The sequence below is a fragment of the Delphinapterus leucas genome, chromosome 16, assembly GCF_059928025.1.
Source record: "Delphinapterus leucas isolate spDelLeu-1000000601 "Yukka" chromosome 16, BTC_Dleu_Yukka2, whole genome shotgun sequence".
NCBI classification, from domain to species: domain Eukaryota; kingdom Metazoa; phylum Chordata; class Mammalia; order Artiodactyla; family Monodontidae; genus Delphinapterus; species Delphinapterus leucas.
In genome coordinates this window covers 67,525,802-67,545,070 of record NC_143144.1, presented here as the reverse complement: position 1 = coordinate 67,545,070, position 19,269 = coordinate 67,525,802, and the positions used below count along the sequence as shown (strand labels likewise).

The 19,269-nt window shown below is 37.0% G+C and overlaps 1 protein-coding gene across 5 annotated transcripts in view; it reads right to left on the bottom strand.

The window, feature by feature from the left end:
- The window catches only part of ADD3 (adducin 3), a 122,465-nt gene that overhangs the window by 4,281 nt on the left and 98,915 nt on the right, over positions 1 to 19,269 (bottom strand). For all 5 annotated transcript variants that reach the window (XM_022568808.3, XM_089898154.1, XM_022568804.3 and 2 more), the window contains 11 exons: positions 12,393 to 12,531; positions 10,256 to 10,407; positions 9,178 to 9,258; positions 8,203 to 8,352; positions 7,576 to 7,719; positions 7,365 to 7,463; positions 6,056 to 6,238; positions 5,237 to 5,494; positions 3,818 to 3,937; positions 3,294 to 3,380; positions 334 to 457 (listed from right to left, as the gene is read on the bottom strand). In XM_022568808.3, coding sequence (XP_022424516.1) covers positions 334 to 457; positions 3,294 to 3,380; positions 3,818 to 3,937; positions 5,237 to 5,494; positions 6,056 to 6,238; positions 7,365 to 7,463; positions 7,576 to 7,719; positions 8,203 to 8,352; positions 9,178 to 9,258; positions 10,256 to 10,407; positions 12,393 to 12,531 — 1,537 coding nt within the window. The remainder of the gene's footprint in view (positions 1 to 333; positions 458 to 3,293; positions 3,381 to 3,817; positions 3,938 to 5,236; positions 5,495 to 6,055; positions 6,239 to 7,364; positions 7,464 to 7,575; positions 7,720 to 8,202; positions 8,353 to 9,177; positions 9,259 to 10,255; positions 10,408 to 12,392; positions 12,532 to 19,269) is intronic.

Here is a 19,269-nt window from a genome sequence, read left to right as displayed (position 1 = left end):
TTAAATCTATTAATGTATCTACATTTACTCTAGCTAGTGAGTCTTTACTCATCCCGGGGATTTCACTTTACTATAGAAGACTTTTTGCTAGCAATCCGATTGCTTTCTGAGGAAAACAGTCTTCTCTACATGTTAACATAGATGGTGTGTGGTAGCTATTTGCATTTCAGTCCTACTTATTACTCAAGTAAGGACCGGGAGAGAGGATATGGAACAACTGATTGTAAAAGGAACATTAAAAAAAAACAACACCCTGACTGCCCTCTATCATCCAACTCAAGAGGCTCTGTTAGCAGTGTGGTTATCCTGGGCTTAATCTCAAAACGAACTGACCTTCCAGTCCTTGCTGTTTACGTTCAATTGCCTTCTTATACTCTTCAAGTTCTCCTTCTGTGAGATGACTGAAGGGGTTGGGAGGAGCTGGTGGGGCATGATCGTCATCTTCAAACTGCATGGTCTTGCAAAGAAAAGCACTGACTTGTTACCAAGAGCTTTACTTATATCTATATATTTATTTATATATATTTACATATATACACAATTTCACACACACACTTAAATGTATATATGATGTTTGTGACACCCCACCTCACAACAATCATTATAAATGATAAAGTAACATGCTTTGTTTAAAATATTCATATCAGATTAATGCTTTTAGACTACTGATCCAATAGGCTAAAATTGCCAGTGATGGTTCCTCAATAAGCCTGCATAGGTCAATTTTAATAACTCTGAAAAAAAAAACTAAGCCAAGTTCTAGAAAGCTTCATATAACTAAGAAATATCTTAAAAACCAAGAATTTCAAAAAGCCTTTGAAAAAAGTCTTAGAAAAATGAAACTGTACCAAAAGAACTTTAAATTTGCTACGAAAATAAACTTGTACCTATTTGCTCTAGAAAAGAAATTAATGAGACTTACAGCTAAACCTGGCAGATTGAACCCATGCATTTTAAAAAATTCCTCCCCAAACCCCACTAAAATGGTAGTAAAAGAACAACAACAAAAAAGTATAAACTTTTAAGGACAAAAGAATGGAAGATGAGACAACAGAGGATGAGAAGTCATAACACATTGTTGGAAGATAGAAAGCAGGTGGAAGAATGGGTGGAAGAGCTGAGAAAGTTGAAGCCTTAGCCTTGCAAAGGAGAAACCTGCTCATTTGCCCTGTGGAGGCCTGGTAAGGCTCAGGTATCACAGAAGGTGCTGTGAAGAAAAGCTGAAAAGCGGGGACAAGTTAGAAGTGTAAATAAGGAACAGATAGATTCTCAGGTCCCCTTTCCTGTTCCACACAGCTGAGCATTTACTTCTCTCTCATCTCTGCAGAAGATCAGAGGCTTATTCTTCAGAACAACTGATTAGGGGACACAAAACATAGCTGAGGGTTCCCAGGATGATGGTGGGAGACTGGCAAGAGACTAGAGAATTCTCTGGATAAATTAAATGACCCCAGATAAAACAACTACAGATACTAACATCTGGGCATTCCTGAAAGAATCAACCTGGTCCACATCCAGTCACCCTACAGTGGAGCTCGCCAGTTCCCAAGCTCTGCACACATCTGAAGCGTCTGACTGGCTTTCAGTGTCTCATTCTTAAATACAGACAGACTACCACGGATTTCCAGACACTTGAGGAAAGTTTCCAACATGGAGGAAACCAGAATTAAAAAGAAAAAGGGAACTCAGAAGAAACAGACAATAAAGGCAGCCAAAGAAAATTTAAAATTGATTCCCTTACAGCAATAAGAGAAAATACTGTATCCAGAAAGACCAGGATGTTATATAAAAAGAAAAAAAAAAAAAAAAAAAGGAACATTCAGGGAATAAGAAGTCTTAAATAGTAAAAAAGAAAATCAAAATAGAAAATTAAATAGAAGGCTTAGAAAATAAAGTCAAGCAAATCTCCCAGAAAGTAGGATTAAAAGACAAAGAGATATAAAATAGGAAAGAAAAAAATCAGAGGCTTAGTCAAAGAAATCCAACTAACAGTATATATATCCTGACAGAAAAAGAAATTGAAGGGAAAAGGACTACTTACCTGAGAAATACTTTAGAAAATTCCCAGGACGTGACTTTGCAGATTAAAAAGGGTTACTACATGCTAAAAGTGGAGACTAAATAGAAATTACTACAAAGCACACCATCATAAAATTTCAGAATAGCAGGAATGTAGCAAAGGTCTTTAAAAAAAAAGCCTACACAAAGGTACACGAATCACAATACTCTCCTACTTCTTAACAATGATATGGAGTTAGGGGATAATACGGTGATGCTTTTCATTTTATTTGTAAACTAGAATTCTGTATCTATTACATGCACATTTGAAGGTAGAATACAGGTTTTCAGACTGTTACCTCCTATGTATCCTTTCCCAGAAAGCTATTAGAGGATGCGCTCAATGATAAAGGAGTAAGAAAGGAGTCTCCTTTCTTCAGTAGGAGACATACGCTGCAGGAAACAGGACTACATGGTGAGAAGCACAGGGATCCTCAGGATGGGCCTGTACATCTGGCCTGAAGAGCACCTAGTCCAGATCTGGACCAGAAGGACAATGACAAAGGGCTAGAACTGAGAGATTACCTGTTACCTCTGACCCCATGGAAAATAATATTAAGAAAAGTTCGGGATGAACTAAGCCCAATGTATTCTAAGTACTAAGCCAATGAAAAAAGGAGGCAACTTTTTCTCCAAGGGGAGAAAAGTTGTATAAGAAAGGAAATGTCATCATGGGATACTACCTGGCTCAGCAGTAAGCGTTTAAAAATATAAACACTGAAAGCTGACTAGACAAAACATTGTGGTACAACCTTACTGGGAGAATGAAAAAGGGAAGAGCCTTGTGTAAACAGGCTAGATCCTCACAGTCCATAAAAGAAGTCACTACTGTCTTTCATTAATTCTAAGATGCACTTTTCTCCCACATTTTCTGATCCTGAAATTGGCATTCATCTTATAATTAGGTTTTTTTCTCTTTTAGTGATACATAAAATAATGGTACTTCTCATAGTTGATGAAATAGTTGATGAAATAGATTTGATGAAATAAAGTTGACATCTAAAACTGATAAACCAAGAAAAAGCAGAATAAAGGTGCTCTTTAGAAACAAAGGTATATGCTAGAATAAAGTCCATGCCCCTAGAAATTGGGAATTGAAGGTGACATTTTAAGTCTTGTGGATTCTTTGACTTTTTAACTTGTGTTTGTATTAACTTTAGTAAAGACAGATATTCATATTTAAAAAGCAAATAAATTAATGTGAAAACAAAGATCATATTGCTTTATGGACTTACAGAAGGAGGCTTATCCACAACAATTCCAGCAAGCAACTGAGATTGTGGTCCTGCTGTTTTCAAGTCATATCGATTTTGTTCTCGAATCTGAATTGAAACACAGTAACAAGTTCTTGGGGGCAACTCTGCAGGTGACCTTTGGCTTACTATTTGACCACCCCAGGGTAAGAGCCTCTTTAATTCCCACCTCCACAAAGCCCTCTTTTACCATCATAACAACTCACATTAATCTCCACTCTTCTTGATGTGTGATTTCCTATTGCGTTACATTATCAGAGGACTACATTTTTCACTAATACAGCAGAAATATGTCTAATACTTCTTCCCCGTATAGCCCGCTCACCAGAAGCTAGAACAGAGCTGGAGGTACTCAATACAAGCTAAAATTATACAGAATTCAATTTCAAATTCTTCTGTATTTAAACCTCTAAGCGTAGCATTAATCAGATTCAGTCACCAGTGATTTAAACATAAAACAGCATAAAAAGGCCTCCTCTAGTCATAGAAGATCGACCATGTCTTACCTTATTTCTCTTTTCTAGTACCTCATTCGGGTTTGTGTTTAAAGGAACAAACTGATTTGGATCTTCAATTTTGATAGGTGTTCCACTACTAACTTTTGAAGAGTCCTCTGCTTTCATCCACTAAAGAATCAAAAATTTTCTAGAATGAAGCTTTGTGTTAAGGAAATATGGTAGGTTCTTGACAACTGTTTATTGACTCCAGTGGGTGGGTGCATACACTGCTAATATGTTAAAGAATTTCACTGAGTAGTTTTGAGTGGTCAATTAGTGTACCTCCCATACTAGTTAGAATCAGCATTCACTTAAAAAACAAACAAATGTCATTACTATTCACATGAATATTAAATTATGCCTATTTAAATTTTTTCCTTTTGGCATTTTAAATATGTTGGTGAAAATATTTCAAGCATATAGAGCTTGATCTCACATTAACTCACATTCAGAGTTGCCACCTGCATTCAAGTTTTAAGTGATGATGGTTAAGAAGTCATCAAAAAGGACTCAAGAAATCTCTTAAGATTTAGTTTTCCAGATTTCATTTTTATTTTTGGCTGACAGAATGGGCCAAGCCCCTGACCAGCATTTTACAAAGGGGATAAGCTTGTAGTAATCTACAGTATAATGGCACCACAGGGGTGGAAGAGCCTTAAATAATTCTTCTCATTTACCCGTTATATCCCTTAAAGAAAGCTAATATTCATCAAGATTAATGATGACTGGCCATTAGTTTCTGTCAATAAGATTAATTCTGGGAAACTTATGTTCTTTTACTAGGAGATAAGAAATCAATATAGACTAGGGGAAAAAAAAAACTTTGATGCCTAGGTATTTCCATATTGAATACTACTGATTTATACGATAGGATGAACCAATTTTGAGTATCTATAGAATATTTAGTGATAAACACTCCAAAATTAAACCAAATCTGAGACAAAATGCTGAAAAATTTAAGATAACCTGTTTCTTTATCTACAAGATCTTGCCTATGTGCAGTAATTCACAAAATCTGGCACCGTTAGGTGTTGATAACTTTTATAGTTCTGATTCACAAGTACAATATAAACTACAAAGCAGTATCATGCAATGGGTAACACTGGGCTCCAGAGTCAGACTGCCTGCATTCAAACCCTGATTCTACCATTCACAAATGATTAATTAATCCCTCTGTGCCTCCGTTTTCTCATCTATAAAATGGAGGAGGAAAACAGCATCCTTTCCGTATTAGGAGAAGTAAATGAGATAATTCATGTACGGCACTTAGAACAAAGTGCCTTGCACAAAGGTTACCTGATAAGTTATAGTGATGTTATTGTTAATGTTATATTCTACTTCCCCAATATTTCAACACAGACCATTCAATTCATCAGTAAACCAGGCAAAATATTTAGTAAAGGCAAACCACGTAAAGTAGGGGCATACTGTGATTTTGGTCCTGGGACTGGTCTCCCCATTCCGAGACTCCTCAGGCACGTTCACTTTCATGTAGGTATTTGGTGAGTTCAGCCATCTTGTTTTTTCACGCTGCTGCCTCTGTGCCATGTATTTGAGAGGAGAGAGTGGCACTGTATCATCTTCAAAGGAAAAGGCAGTCACAGTTGCTGGGATCTCCACATCACTCTTGTGCCTAGGCTTTTCTCGAATGAGAGGATGCCTGTAAGCATAGCCTGTTCTATATCCCTAGGGGAGGGAAAAACCACATTTGAAGCTATCAAACTTGTACCAAACACAGCATTTAGAGTCTAATTCTTTAAACAAATGATTCAATAAGACCCTTTTACCGAAAAACAAATAAAGGGAAGATCCTTCCAAACTCCATATAACCTCCACATAACACTGGAGTTGAAAATTAAGCAAATTTCAAGATCTGGTTAAAACTGATTTCAGCTGACAAAGCAATTTCCACTCACACAACTGTTCCTGACAAAGGTAATTTCAAAACTGCTCACCAGAAACATGTTCCTAGATATAAACTGGTTTTCTGGAGGCCAAATCTCAGTGCTCATTTAAGTATTTTTTCCTGGGTCTGAAGGCAATCTGCCTTCTGACTCTTAGTGCAAGAGGCTAATAACTAAGATAAGACGACAGTTGCATGTTTCACTGATTCTTAAAATACACTGAATTCCTTCCTAGGGTCACACTCTGGAGTAAGGAGCATGTTCCAAAACCAAAGGGAGATGGAAACATCTGCTCTTGAATCTGGAAACATGAAATCAAGGTTATGTTCAATTTTTCACCTACCAAATTGTCCAGAGTCCTCATCAGCCCTTCAAACTCAATCTCGCCAACCTTCCATTTTTGATGGGCACCCATATTCACTCCTCCTCCTCCAGATGCTGCCACAGCGTGAGTGGAAGCTTTATACTTCTGAAGATCCAGTACAAGCAGATTGTCTACTCCACCTGCCCCTGCTAATGCCCGCACCTGTAATCAATGGCAAAATATAGAGGCACAGGACTGTAAAGACTAGAATGAGTAATTTCACTTTTAAAGAGGCATAAGGTTGATTCAGCAAATATCTGTAACACTTTCCTCCGGGCTGCCAACAAAGAAATACACTTGTGAAAGCAGGCAGCTGAAGTATCTTTTCCATCTATCTATACCTTCCAGGACTCTGACCCTCCCTGATGGAAAACACATTTAGAGCCATACCTTTTAATATATTTCAAGAAACTGAATTCTCTTGCCAAATTTTAAAGTTCTTTCCTTGCAGTTTTCCCATGGCAATCCAGTTAATACTTTTGTTGACAGTTATAATTTTAAAGGAATATAAACAGTATACTGTGAATTTAAGAATATTTAGGCAGAAGTCAGCTCATTATCTCAATATAATTAAGCTTTTCATAGCCTCATTTGAGAAGAAGAGCGACCATTAAAGCAAAAAAAAAAAAAAAAAGGTGGTTGTTAAGACAAGTTGGTAGAAAAAGTTTTTTCCCCCTTTTTTGCAGCCTTTCCAATAAATTCAGATTATTACCATTTGCTTCAAGAGAATCTGCTTGATTTTTCTTAAAGGGGGAAATTAGGGCCATTAAATGCATTCAGCTTCTCTGGGGAAAAAGTGGTTAATAAGTAATCCATTATAATAATGAGGCTGAGGCTGTGTGTGGCACCACTGGAAACTGCATGAGTTCATAAAACTTCTGGCACTGCTCTTACACTTTTTATAAAAGTGTCCACAACATAGCTGGTCTATTTTGATAACTGTTAGTCACCTTTCTCAATTAGCACCATATCACTAGAGGGTGAAAATGGAGAAATGTGCAATTATACCATCTTAAAAAGTAGGATTATGAGGAAAATGATGCTTATGAAGCACTTAGATTTGGTGTGTGTGTCTGTATATGAATTTTAATTTTCTTTCCTCCTGTTTTCAATTCAAGAGATACCTCAGTTGACCCTTTTTTACTCAAACGAAGCAGAACTTCTCTTAAAAGACAAAACAAAACAAGAAGCCACCAACTGATAGAACTCTGGAAATAAGTAAACACAATACCCAACATAACAAAGCAAAAAAAAAAAAAAAAAGAGGGGGGTAAACAATTTTTCTTACCTGAATCTCACAGGCTATCTGCACATTAAAAATGTAATGAAAAGCCTCCTCAATTGTTTCTCCAAGTGCTACCACACCATGATTTCTGAGTACCAGCACCTAAAATAGAATCCCAAAGCAATCACTTTAAATAACTGGCATAGCTCACACTGCTTTCATCAACAGTAACAGCAACAAAAATAGCTCCTTAGATAGAAACTCTACTACATACCTTACAACTTGGCCCCAGAACTTTCTGCAGTTGAATTCTCTCCTCCTGTTCATCAAGTGACCCTTGGTAGTCATAATAGGCGACATCTCCCAGGATCAGGGACTCTTGAGAAATTGGAAGGATCCCACACTTCATGGAGGATACCTATTTGGTTGGGTTCATGCCAAGATAACACAGTTACTAACTACACCTTCATAGGAACTGGATTCTTCAGTCAGCTCAGGGAGCGCTGGCCTATTCACTGTGTTCACCATTCCAGCCCACCTCCCACTTTAGTTCTTCACTTCTTCAAGAGAAAAAAAAAAAAAGACCTTTTGGGGATACTATTCAATTTACATGCTGTGCCAGATATTAGGAAAGAAGGCTTGCTCTAAAGAACTCAATGACCCCATTATTAAACTGATGAGTTCAAAAATGCAAATGCTATCTCTCCAGTTGTTTCCTAGAACAGGAGCATTTACTCCAAAGGGACTTTTGCTTTCTGGATATGCAGAGGATTAATACTTTGAAAATAACTTCAAATGGTGGGGTCTGAAAGAATGAAGATTATAAAGTATCACGTAAGGAAAGCCATGAAAAAATACACTTCCCAGGGTCATTGTTGATTTTGGCCCTTCAGTGACTTACAGCTGCCGTTGCAAGGGTATGGATGTGTATCACACACTTAACATCAGGACGTGTTGAATAGATTGCGGCATGGGGACTGAAGCCTGTGTGGTCAATTTTCAAATTAGTACTTCCCTGATCAACCACTTCTCCTATTATATTGACTTTCACCTGGAAAAATCAGAAAGACACAGTTAACTGGCACACATGCATCAAAGTTTCCTGGTGTTTCATGAGCTAAACCAGGGGGTGGCAAACTTTTTGTCAAAAGCCAGATAGCAAATATTTTAGATTTTGTGGGCCTCTGCTGCGACTACTCAACTCTGCCACTGTAGCATAAAAGCAGCCACAAACTCTGTGAAAGAATGGGCGTGGCTTTGTTCCCATAAAATTGTATTTACAAAAACAGGTAGTCTGCAACAAAACTTAGCATTTAGCAAGAAGCACAGTTTCCAAGAAACTGAATAACTTAAGCTCTTCACTGAAGGTCTGGATAAGTCTGGCATTTACTGAACTGGCTGGAAAATGTTCATTTGCTAATTAACACTATAGCAGCAGAACCAACGTAGTTCCTACTCTTCTAGAGGCCAATGACAGTGGCTCGGGGTACAATCATCGAAAAATAAAATGCTAGAATGTCAGACCCTATACTCACACCAACTGAACTTTGTTTAAATCTAGCTATAAAATATACAGACTTTGTTTTTTGAAAAAACAAATTACAGAGTACAGGGTGAAAAAAATCAAGATTCTCTTCAAAACATAAATAGGTTAACTGATTTGACCAATTCATTTATAAGGCTCTTCAACTACCGTTTTTCTTGAACGCTAAAGTTTTTCTTAAAAATCAACATTAGCTTTCCAAATTCTTCCCTGTTCACTAGTAAATGTTCTTCCATCCATACCTTTTCTTGTTCTGTCCTGTATTAAAAGCTAAAATCTGTCAGAAAAGTACAAGGAAGCACAGAAAAAGTAACATAGGAATGAAAATTGTACCAAATTGGAGGCTGTGGCTTCAGAAAAAGACAGGCCTCTGGGAATTATTATTATGTGGTCTTGCTCCTTACTTATTCTTACCTGGGAGAAAGAAAAAAAAACCAAAACAATACAGATTTACTATGAGGTGTTCATATTTTGCAGTGTAAACATGACTAGGAATATATTTACAATGATTAACTGTAAGATATCTGGGGGGAAAAACAAAGCAGAAATTAAAGCTGTGCAGCATGAAACTTTCCTTGAAAAGTTTTTTTCCCTCAAGCCCTCAAGTACTTGCTAAAAAATTCTGACATTAGTTTCTCATTTACTGGACTTACCTAAAAGTGTTATTTTGGGGGTTCTGAGGTTATTTAGGGTCAGCTACATGCAGGAGAAACGAATGCCAGTATTGTTCAACCCAATACAATATGGAAATTAAGGGGAAATGGGCAAAGGAAAGAGAATAGATTCTCTTCCTAGGAACGAATTAAGGTGGAAATGGAAGGGGAAACCAAGGAATAGCTGGAGGAAGGGATGAAAAGTTGTAGGAAGACTGCACCTCACATCTGTGCCATTTTCATCACACAATATTTTCATACTTTTTGCTTCCAAATATTGTCTTGTGTCCAAGTGGGGCAACATGAAAACAAGATGATGATGAATGGGAAAAATATATTAAAAAAATAAAGACGAGAGAGGAAACTTCCCTGGCCCCCTCTATTTTCCCTGCCCCAAGTGCTTTTTAAAGCATTTTTTAATATCACTGACTCTCAGATATAATTATTTTTAAAGCATTTTTTAATATCACTGACTCTCAGATATAACTAACACAGAGAGAGAAAATTCTGCCAGGAGGATTTCTTCCTGGATAGGTTCTGCGACTGGTCTGAATTAAGGAAACGACACAGATAACAAATGGAGAAGAACGTTGGGGTAACTGCAGCCTCTCCCTTAAACATAAGGTTTATATCAGGATGAGGTTGTGGTCCAGCGTGCTAGGTTCAGAGAATACCAGACTTCTGAGTAAAGGTGGGGAGAGTATAGTTGCCTTTAAGTTGGGATTTTAAAAAAAGGAACTGAAAGATGAAGGACTCACTGAAATATATGTATTTGCCAGGTGGGCCCATCCAAACAAATCTGCAAGTCTGTATAGGCTGGCAAGTTTACAGCGAGTAAGCTTTTCTCCCTTCACGTACGAGGACGTATCTGTCCCAGGAAGGTCATTGATGGGTGTGACCATGCCGAGACCTAAAAGAGGAAAAATTGTGGATAAAGAACCAGTTCAAATAATTCCTTACCTGAAAATTAGTTGCCAGGAAGCAGCCTGAGTCCGAGAGTGTCCCAGCCTGTAAATGATGATCTGAAACCTATCAGCCCACACAATGTTGCATTAGCTTATCTTGCTTCAGAGAAGTACACTGAGAGTAAAAATACGTATCAGCTATCGCCTTGCTGTTTCATCTAGTACTTGTTCGAGAGTGATGTTAGGGAGTCAGGCTCACACCACTGGGGAAAAATGGTCACAGGATCCCAATGGTAAAAGCGTGATTAACACTGAGGTTATTGCTAATTTTATGATGAAAAGATCTCAACAGAAAGCTATTTACCTTTCTAATACCTCTTTTGACTTTTATTCAAACAAAAAATATTTAAGAATGCAGTCAAACAGCAGTCTGGTTTCTGCCCTCACCAAGCAACAAAAACGAGTCTTAATCTCTAATGACCCAATTGCTGAATTCAACTTTCGCTCAGTCTTCATTCTCCGGGACACCATTTCCCACCTCTTTCCTAGACTTCTTTTCCAGGCCTGTGTGGTACTGTCGTGGACCTCTCATCCCTTAGCCCTTATGGACTCTTGTTAGGATGCATGGCACACGGCAGATAATCAATGTTATAGAAAAAGTGAAGAAAACTAGCTCAACATTTTAACTTTCCTGTTGATTCTGATAGAATGTTTCTCCCAAGCTGGAAGAGTGAGTGATTTTGGCACTCATCATTCTTCTCACCATCCATCTGCCACCCCCACCATCACCACATTCAAACCTGTTGCTAAGTCTTCTCTCCTCTTCCTTGGCTGTGCCTTTCTCACTGATCTCTTCCTTCTTTTACCCACAACCACTACTTTAGTTCAAGCACTTATAATTCACTTTGGGACTCTTTCAAAGATTCTTTAACCAGTATGTATGTCCCAACATACTGATCCACTTAGGAGTTCTACCCTCATCTTGCACGTTCCCACCATCATGTCTCTTTTCATACCATTCCTCTATTTGGGAAGTATTTGAATTCGTTGAACTCCTGTTTGTAAATCTTTAACCAAAAAGAAAAAAAAGGAAGTAACAAAGGAAGAAAGAGAAGGAAAAGAAAAGTCCCTGATGGTCTGGGACTCTGTGTACCTGCCCTGGTACAGCAGTGAGTTCTCTGAGATGTAAAGTGCTTGGACTCAACGCCTTATGATTCTTGGTATCCTTAGTGTTCAGTCCACCAAATTGGTGCTCTCACTAAAGAACTGTTGAATGAATAAAATGTCCTAAACCCTTTTACACCAAGCTCTAACTGCTCCATCCTTTAAAGTCTGGTTAGTTGAGGCCTCTCTTCTTCCACAAAGTTCTCTCAGTCCACTTCAGCCAATAATCAATTCCAACTCTGAGTTCATAGCTAGATGACTTAGAAAAGGTCATTAGACAATTTCTTACCAGCTGCTTTGTAATTTTTTCCTCTACAGTTACCTTGCAGTTTTTTTTTCTTTCTTTTTGCAGTACGCGGGCCTCTCACTGTTGCGGCCTCTCCCGTTGCGGAGCACAGGCTCCGGACGCACAGGCTCAGCGGCCATGGCTCACAGGCCCAGCCCCTCCGCGGCAGGTGGGATCCTCCCGGACCGGGGCACGAACCCACGTCTCCTGCATCGGCAGGTGGACTCTCAACCACTGCGCCACCAGGGAAGCCCTACCTTGCAGTTTTAATCTTTTGTGCATTCACTGTATGTCTCCTCAATTCAAATATGCATTTATCTGGGGCAGGGACCACATTTTATAACTATTTTGTAATCCTCACAAAGTGTAATAAATGTCTGGTTGGTATGAAAAAGTAAGAGATCCTAACACTATGTTACTCTAACTATTAGATGTTATAAACTTAAGGACTGAACCAGATCAGAACATGCTGCTAGAAATGTGCAGTGTACAAATTAGAGATGAAATTACTGTCTTTTAAACTTTACGAAACGGACGTACTGAGGGGAGGTGAAGTAAAGCCCGAGAAAGAATTGGCCATGATGTAATCTGCAATCTGTTGTAATGCTAGTAATCCAGTTGGATTGTGGCCTTTCTTCATCTGTTCTTGAATAAGGCATTCCAGGTCTTCCCGAAAGGCCTGTAATACACAAAAATAATCACTGAGCACATGCCTCTCGCTTGGAGCAGAACGACCCAAACATAACTTGCTCTGATGTAACCAGTCTTCTTCCCCCATCCCTCTCTTGAATAGCTTTCATGTACATTATTTTAAAACAAATATAAAACACAAAATAATAAAATTAAAACACTGGAGGAAGAAGCAAGAAGCTTGCTTTCAGGGGAGGGAAAATCATCAGGCATTCTTAATCTCAAAGCAAATGAGCTATACTACAACATCTATAATAGACAGGTATAGGTAAAAGCAACTTTGTTAATAATATGCAACTAGAGCACCAAGTACAGACTGATGTAAAAAGAGACCCATTCCTTGCCTAGCAGCTCATTATCTAGGTTAGGATAGAGTTCTTATCTGAATGAGGCATGACTCTGACTATAGCAACTCCCAGCAAAAGTTTTCACTAAGACATAGTAAATCATGGCTTCCATTTTACGATTTCCATGGCAATTCCGTAGCTCTATAAACTCTGCAAGCAAACTTATAAAAGCTGAGAGTTGATTACTCCCCTTATGCAACACTGTGCTAAAGAAAGAACTTTTCCCCCCAACTTCGGGTACTGTATGTTCCTGTTCTGGAGTGCTGCTTTTCTTTCTTTTCTTTTTCTTTTTTTTTTTTGCGGGGTGGGGTGGGGATATGTGTGGCAGAAGCAGTATTTATATAAATAAAAATACTGAACATTAAGAGAAAATTTTCTATTCCAGTAACCCTTGAGTTGCTAATATGATTCATCATTTGAAACATCTCCCAATCCTTCACATTAGTTGAAATAGCTGGTTTTGTATTTCTATCACACTCAACCAACACTTATTTTATTAAATTCGTCATTTATTCTCTTGCTCATGTTTATATTCATTCATCTTAAACATGAAGGCTCTTGCAATATAAACCATCTAGACCTCGCTCTTCTGTTTGAGATTGGTTACATGTATAGCAGAATGCACTGCTGGAAATTAAATTCAGTTTGTTCCCACCTCACCTAAGAGGGAGAAGGCAGAAAACTGCTTTGGAAACATTACCTCCAAGAGGGGTAGATATAAACACCATGGAGATAATTGGGAAATCCTCCTTAGAAGAGTGACTCTCCTTCAAGTCGCTGAGAATAGCCCTCCTCAGAAGGCTGGGAATAAGATCTCCTGGAGCAGTTGCTTAGATGTAGCTTTGCTTAGAGGATGGCTGAACACCTCTGAGGTTTTCAGAAGGGAGAACTTTTAAAAAAAATTTAAATAATGGCAGAGAAGCCCATGGTGAAAGTGGAAATGTGGTTGTGAGGCTATGAGGTGGTAGTACATATTACAACCAGTACTGACTCATGCTTGTGTTGCTTTTAGAAAACTTTCTGCTCATACAGCAAATGGATGTTTGAATGATTAATTTTAAAAATACTAGCTGTGACTTTATTTGAATTCTGAGTTCATAGAGAAGTTTATACCAGTTAAACATGGTTTTTCTTTCACAAATTCAAGGCTTATTAAATATAAATCCTTAGCATAATTATAAAAAAAATTCTAAACATCTAATTCCGTTGACTTTTATCTAGTTCATTTAAATACATGATTTAAACCGGAGAAACTATCGTATAAAATATTCTCTACAAAGACACGTTATATCTATCAGAAAACTCCATTAGTACATTTCTAAGACCTTGTGAACACAAAATGGTTGTGAGCTGCATATAAGATGGATGGACGCATTCATACTGATGAGTAACATGAGTGTTTTACCATATTTAAGGCTGAAAGGAAAAGAATCTTCCAGATATACTCATTTATCTTTACATAAACTACAGAAAACTTCTAGATACCTGACAATGGGCCAAAATGCTCTTCTGAAACTTTATCTTCCCTTCAAAATCAAACTCTAAACTTTCCACAGTTCAAAGCAGCTATAACCAATATTCTGTGATTTAGTGTAAAAAAAAAAATTTACACCTACTGTATGTATCACAATAGCTCTGAGAAGTAGGCATAATTTATTTTATTGAATGCACCTTATGTTATTCCAGGAAGAATTTAAGGCAGATTCCATAGATTAACACGACACAAAAATAAATTAAATATAGGTAAGAAAAATCAAGCTAATGAGAAAATAGGCATATGAAGGTAAGATAGAGCCAGGAATGAGGTTAAGATACAAAGAGCATACTATAAAATTGTATCATTTGCTAGAGATGGGCCAACTTTTATCTAAAGTCTCCAGCAGCCAACATGAATCAACACAATCGCTCAATATGCTGGTTTACGAGGGTTTTAAGAAATAAAAAAAAACCCCAACTAGTTGCTCAAGAGAATCACAACTATTTATGACCCTGATGAGAAATTTTTTCTGGGTGAATTGACAAAGCTAAATAAGAAAGGTTGAAAAATTCGTTCACAGAGGTCACAGAGCTGGTAAATGTCAGAGGCAAGGACTCAGGTCAAATGCTTTTTTTATCAGTGAAAATGCTTTTTTTACTTCCATTTATCCCATAGTATGATGAGTATCATCCTAAAGCTTTGAGATGATCCATGGTGTCACAGAGGAATGTGAAGGAAAGCCCTTCTGTAATTAATTAAGAAAAAATAATGAATTTCCCCCTTAACACTAGTGAATTGCTTCTATGCAGTATAGAAGAAGAAAATAATTTTCAAAGTAAATGAAATGTCCCCAGCCTTTTTATATAGTTGACAGTGCTTCAACAGATATGAATTCTTCTATTCCAAAAGATTTAATATTTTTTGTCATGAACATTTATAACTCAGTTATTATGTTCCAAATATTTCTGAAATATTGTTCAGATAATTACCTAAGCCATAAAACAGTCAGTATAAAATTTACTAATGATATAAAGTTGTTTCAGCTGGTTTTTAAAATTTATCAGTAAACTTAAGCTTTCGTTAAAATAATAAAAATTTTGTTTGTCTTTATGGTGGATAGTTAATCATATTCCTACTAAAATTCAATGTTGATAAAATAATCCTTTACAGTTGACTCATTTGAATCTCACAACCAAGTCCTGAAATAGGCAATGACTTGCTCACGGTTACACAGCTAACAAGTAAATGGAATAAAGATTCAAATCTCGAACTCTCAGTTGGGCACAGATATTTGCCTAATTTTATCAGAGATGGGTTGTATCACTGAAACCAAACACAGGCATACCTTGTTTTACTGCACTTTGCAGATATGGTGTTTTTTACAAATTGAAGGTTTGTGGCAACTCTGCCGAGCAAGTCTATCAGTGCCATTTTTCCAACAGCATTATTTTAAAATTAAGGTATGTACATTGTTTTTCTAGACACAATGCTACTGCACACTTAATAGACTACAGTATAGTGTAAATATAACTTTAACATGCACTGGGAAACCAAAAAATTCGTGTGACTCACTTTATTGCAACGTTTGTCTTATTACAGTAGTCTGCAACTGAACCTGAAATATCCCTTAGGTATGCCTGTACAACTAATAAGGCAGCAGGTGTGCTGTGATCAGAAATATGAGTAAACCTCTTAGGCTAGATTAGAGCATTAGGTTATAATGATAGATAAAGCGAAAAAAATTATTCAGCAGATCTTGGAGTACCAAAACTTGCCCTCTTATAGCTAGGAATTCTCCCACCAAAGCAGAATGAGAAACTCAGTTATAAGCAGGGCAGCAAGATCACATGTTGGGGCTTCTGAAGTCAGATTAAACCAACAATTCCCTAGGGTCTCTACTAGAGAAGAGTCAGGTTAAAATATCAAACAACACATACACATATGTGGTTTTACAGCATAAACCGTCTTCCTTCTCAGATAGAGAAGAACAGAGAAGAGAAGGCAGTCCCTGAATACATGAATACATGAACATGAATAAGGCAGAGTGCCATCGGGGTGATAGATTCCTTAAGGCCTTCAAAAACCAAAATACAGTCCAATGAATTATGATTATAATCTTCAAAGTGTTGTCACAAAAGCATAAAAATGCTTTAAGTTAGCGATATTGTATTTAACCCTATGTATATATTTCCACAGAAACAGTTGTCTACTATGTGCTAGGCACTGCACTACATGCTTTTATGTTATTTCATTAAACTGTCACAACCACCATGTGAGGTCCATTTTTACCAACAAGGAAAAGTGAAGCTCAAGTTAAGTGAGTTTCCTAATGTCACATAGCTATTAAGTGGTGCTGAGCCAAGATCCAAAACAAACACTATATGCATACATGCATGTATAAAACATTTATATAAACAGATTAAAACTGGTAATGATGAGAAAATGGGCTGACCTCTAACTTAGGTCACAATAGTCTGGTACTCCAGGATCTCTACAATCTGTTAGGTCAATTTTTGGCTCTATCTCCCATTACTACCTCATGCTCTGGTAGCCTATGAGGTTTGCTGAGCATTCTCTGATCACAACTTGTACTTTTCTATCCTTGCTCACTGTATTTCGTCAAATGGAAATGCTGGCTTCTACTGTTCCTCTAGCAGATGAATTCTTACCCTTTACTCAACACTCATCTTAAAATGTCACCTTCTCCTTGAAGTCTCTCCTTTAATCACCACAGTTAGGAGGGATCTCCATATTTCTTCTCTTCTCACCCCACTTTGAATTATTTTAACATTTGCCTATACTACATTTAGGGTAGCTACCATGATTGTGATTTATTTTTCATACTCTACTATACAGTAATATCTGATGGCTGGGACTGTGTCTTTCACACTTCTAGAGTCTCCTGGACACAATTATTCAGTGCTCAATTATTATAATCGTAAGTTAGAGCTTCTTTTCTATATTTTCCTAGATAGAAGGAAAGAATGCGAAGAACCTGATCTCCTCTTGAGTTAATGATAGCAAAGATCCATTTCATAGGTTATTAGCACTGGAATCTGAAGTTCTAGAATACAGTCTTATCAGTCTGTCACTTGAATGAGAAATTCCTCCTGTGTAATAAGGCTTGTCCATCATCTAATGGGAGAAATTCAGTTTTTTAAAGTAAGAAATGAATCTTCACAGAAGTTTATACATTTTTGAAAAGTCATTTAATTCTTCAACTCAAACAAAATCCTACTTGAAAACTTGGTTTGTCCTCAGAACATTATAGTTTGGACAGCTCTCTCATCAAACACATGTCCAAAAAAGTGTGGTTAAAAAAAAAAAAAATCACTAGGTGAAAAACAAAATGTTTAGCTTAGAGAGAGGGTGCCTGCTTTTAAAGCCTTCTCTGAATCTCCCCCGTTTCATTTGATACTTCTCCTGTCAATGTTGAAGGAGTGATCCTGTAAACTTTGAATTCATAAAGGTATGGATAAAAATAAACTTGTAAAAACACAAAAGATTCAGAGATTTGAGATTCATGTAAGGTCAGAGTATACTTTAAGTATACTCTTAAAGTATATACTTTAAGTATATACATATTCACGTATACTATACACCAAAAGTAGGAGTAATTTGAAACATCAGCTCTTAAGGCTTCTGCATCTAAGATCAGAACTTTCAGGAGAAAGTGGCAATAGATGAAAGATTTTTTATTTTTAAATCACAGCAAAGAGAACCAATTTGATAAAAGAAACTGACTTGATATGATTATTTTGGTTAAGGCTAAAAAAAATTACATAGACTGACCTATAAGTAATGTCTAACTTAATGAAAATCAGTTAACAGAATACTGGTAAGTATCAGAACTGGATTTTAAATATCCACATCTGGATGTTCTACCTCATAATAATTACTAGAAAGAAAAACTGGAGCAAAAAGAAAAACAGATTACAGACTTGCTGCTCCCAAGGCACCCTGCAATTATGCTATTAGATCTCTCCTAAAGTGGGATTAGGAGCATAACAAACTTACTTAGAATTTTTCCATTAAGAAATGTATGCATTTGGAAATAGATTACCACTGGTCCTGTTGAAAGGAGAAAACACAAATCAACCAAATATTCTTCTGGATGATCTTTCTCCTGTATCTATGTGTCTTAATTAATATAAAGCTAAAAGTTAGAATAATATCTTTTCTTAAAGCTGGTATAAAATAAAAATGCAAACAAAGTTAATGAAGAATACTTGTATCTGAAACTTCTGAAGTGACCGGATAAATCATGGTAATTTTGACCAACTATTCTAACTGAGGTGATCTGTTAACATTTTAGGCCTTGATTACAGCGAGATTCTAACATGTATATGGCTTTGAAGTTTCTCCTATCTTTAAAATACGTTTGAAGCATTACACACTGCCCTTTTATTAAGAAATGTTAGTGTGTCATGTGCCTGACCAATCACCACCTACACTCCTGTTGTCCTATCTTTCAGAGTAACATTGCACACTTCTGTTAACAAGTCTAAATTGCTTCTTATAGTGATATGGCTTAAGAACGTTCATTCTTTTTCTGAAACCCACCAACTGATTGTCATTTAAGCAGTCAAGTTCAGTAGGAGCTTGTTGGACAACATTAAAGTGTTTAATGACTCAAAGCCCACTCAGCTATTCATATATCCATCCATCCATGTATTCAGAATTTACTAAATATCTACTATGCACAATGCGCTATTAGTTTTCAACTTACATGATTCTTTAACTTTGATGAGGTCCATCATTTAATTCTAACAGTTTGCCCTGGGCACTTCATTCCGAGACAAGGGCAATCATATATATGTCATCAGAGACATATATATGAGGAATATATTGGTCATAGAAAACTTATGGATTCTCCCGAGTGCATTGACAAAATCTCTAGCTA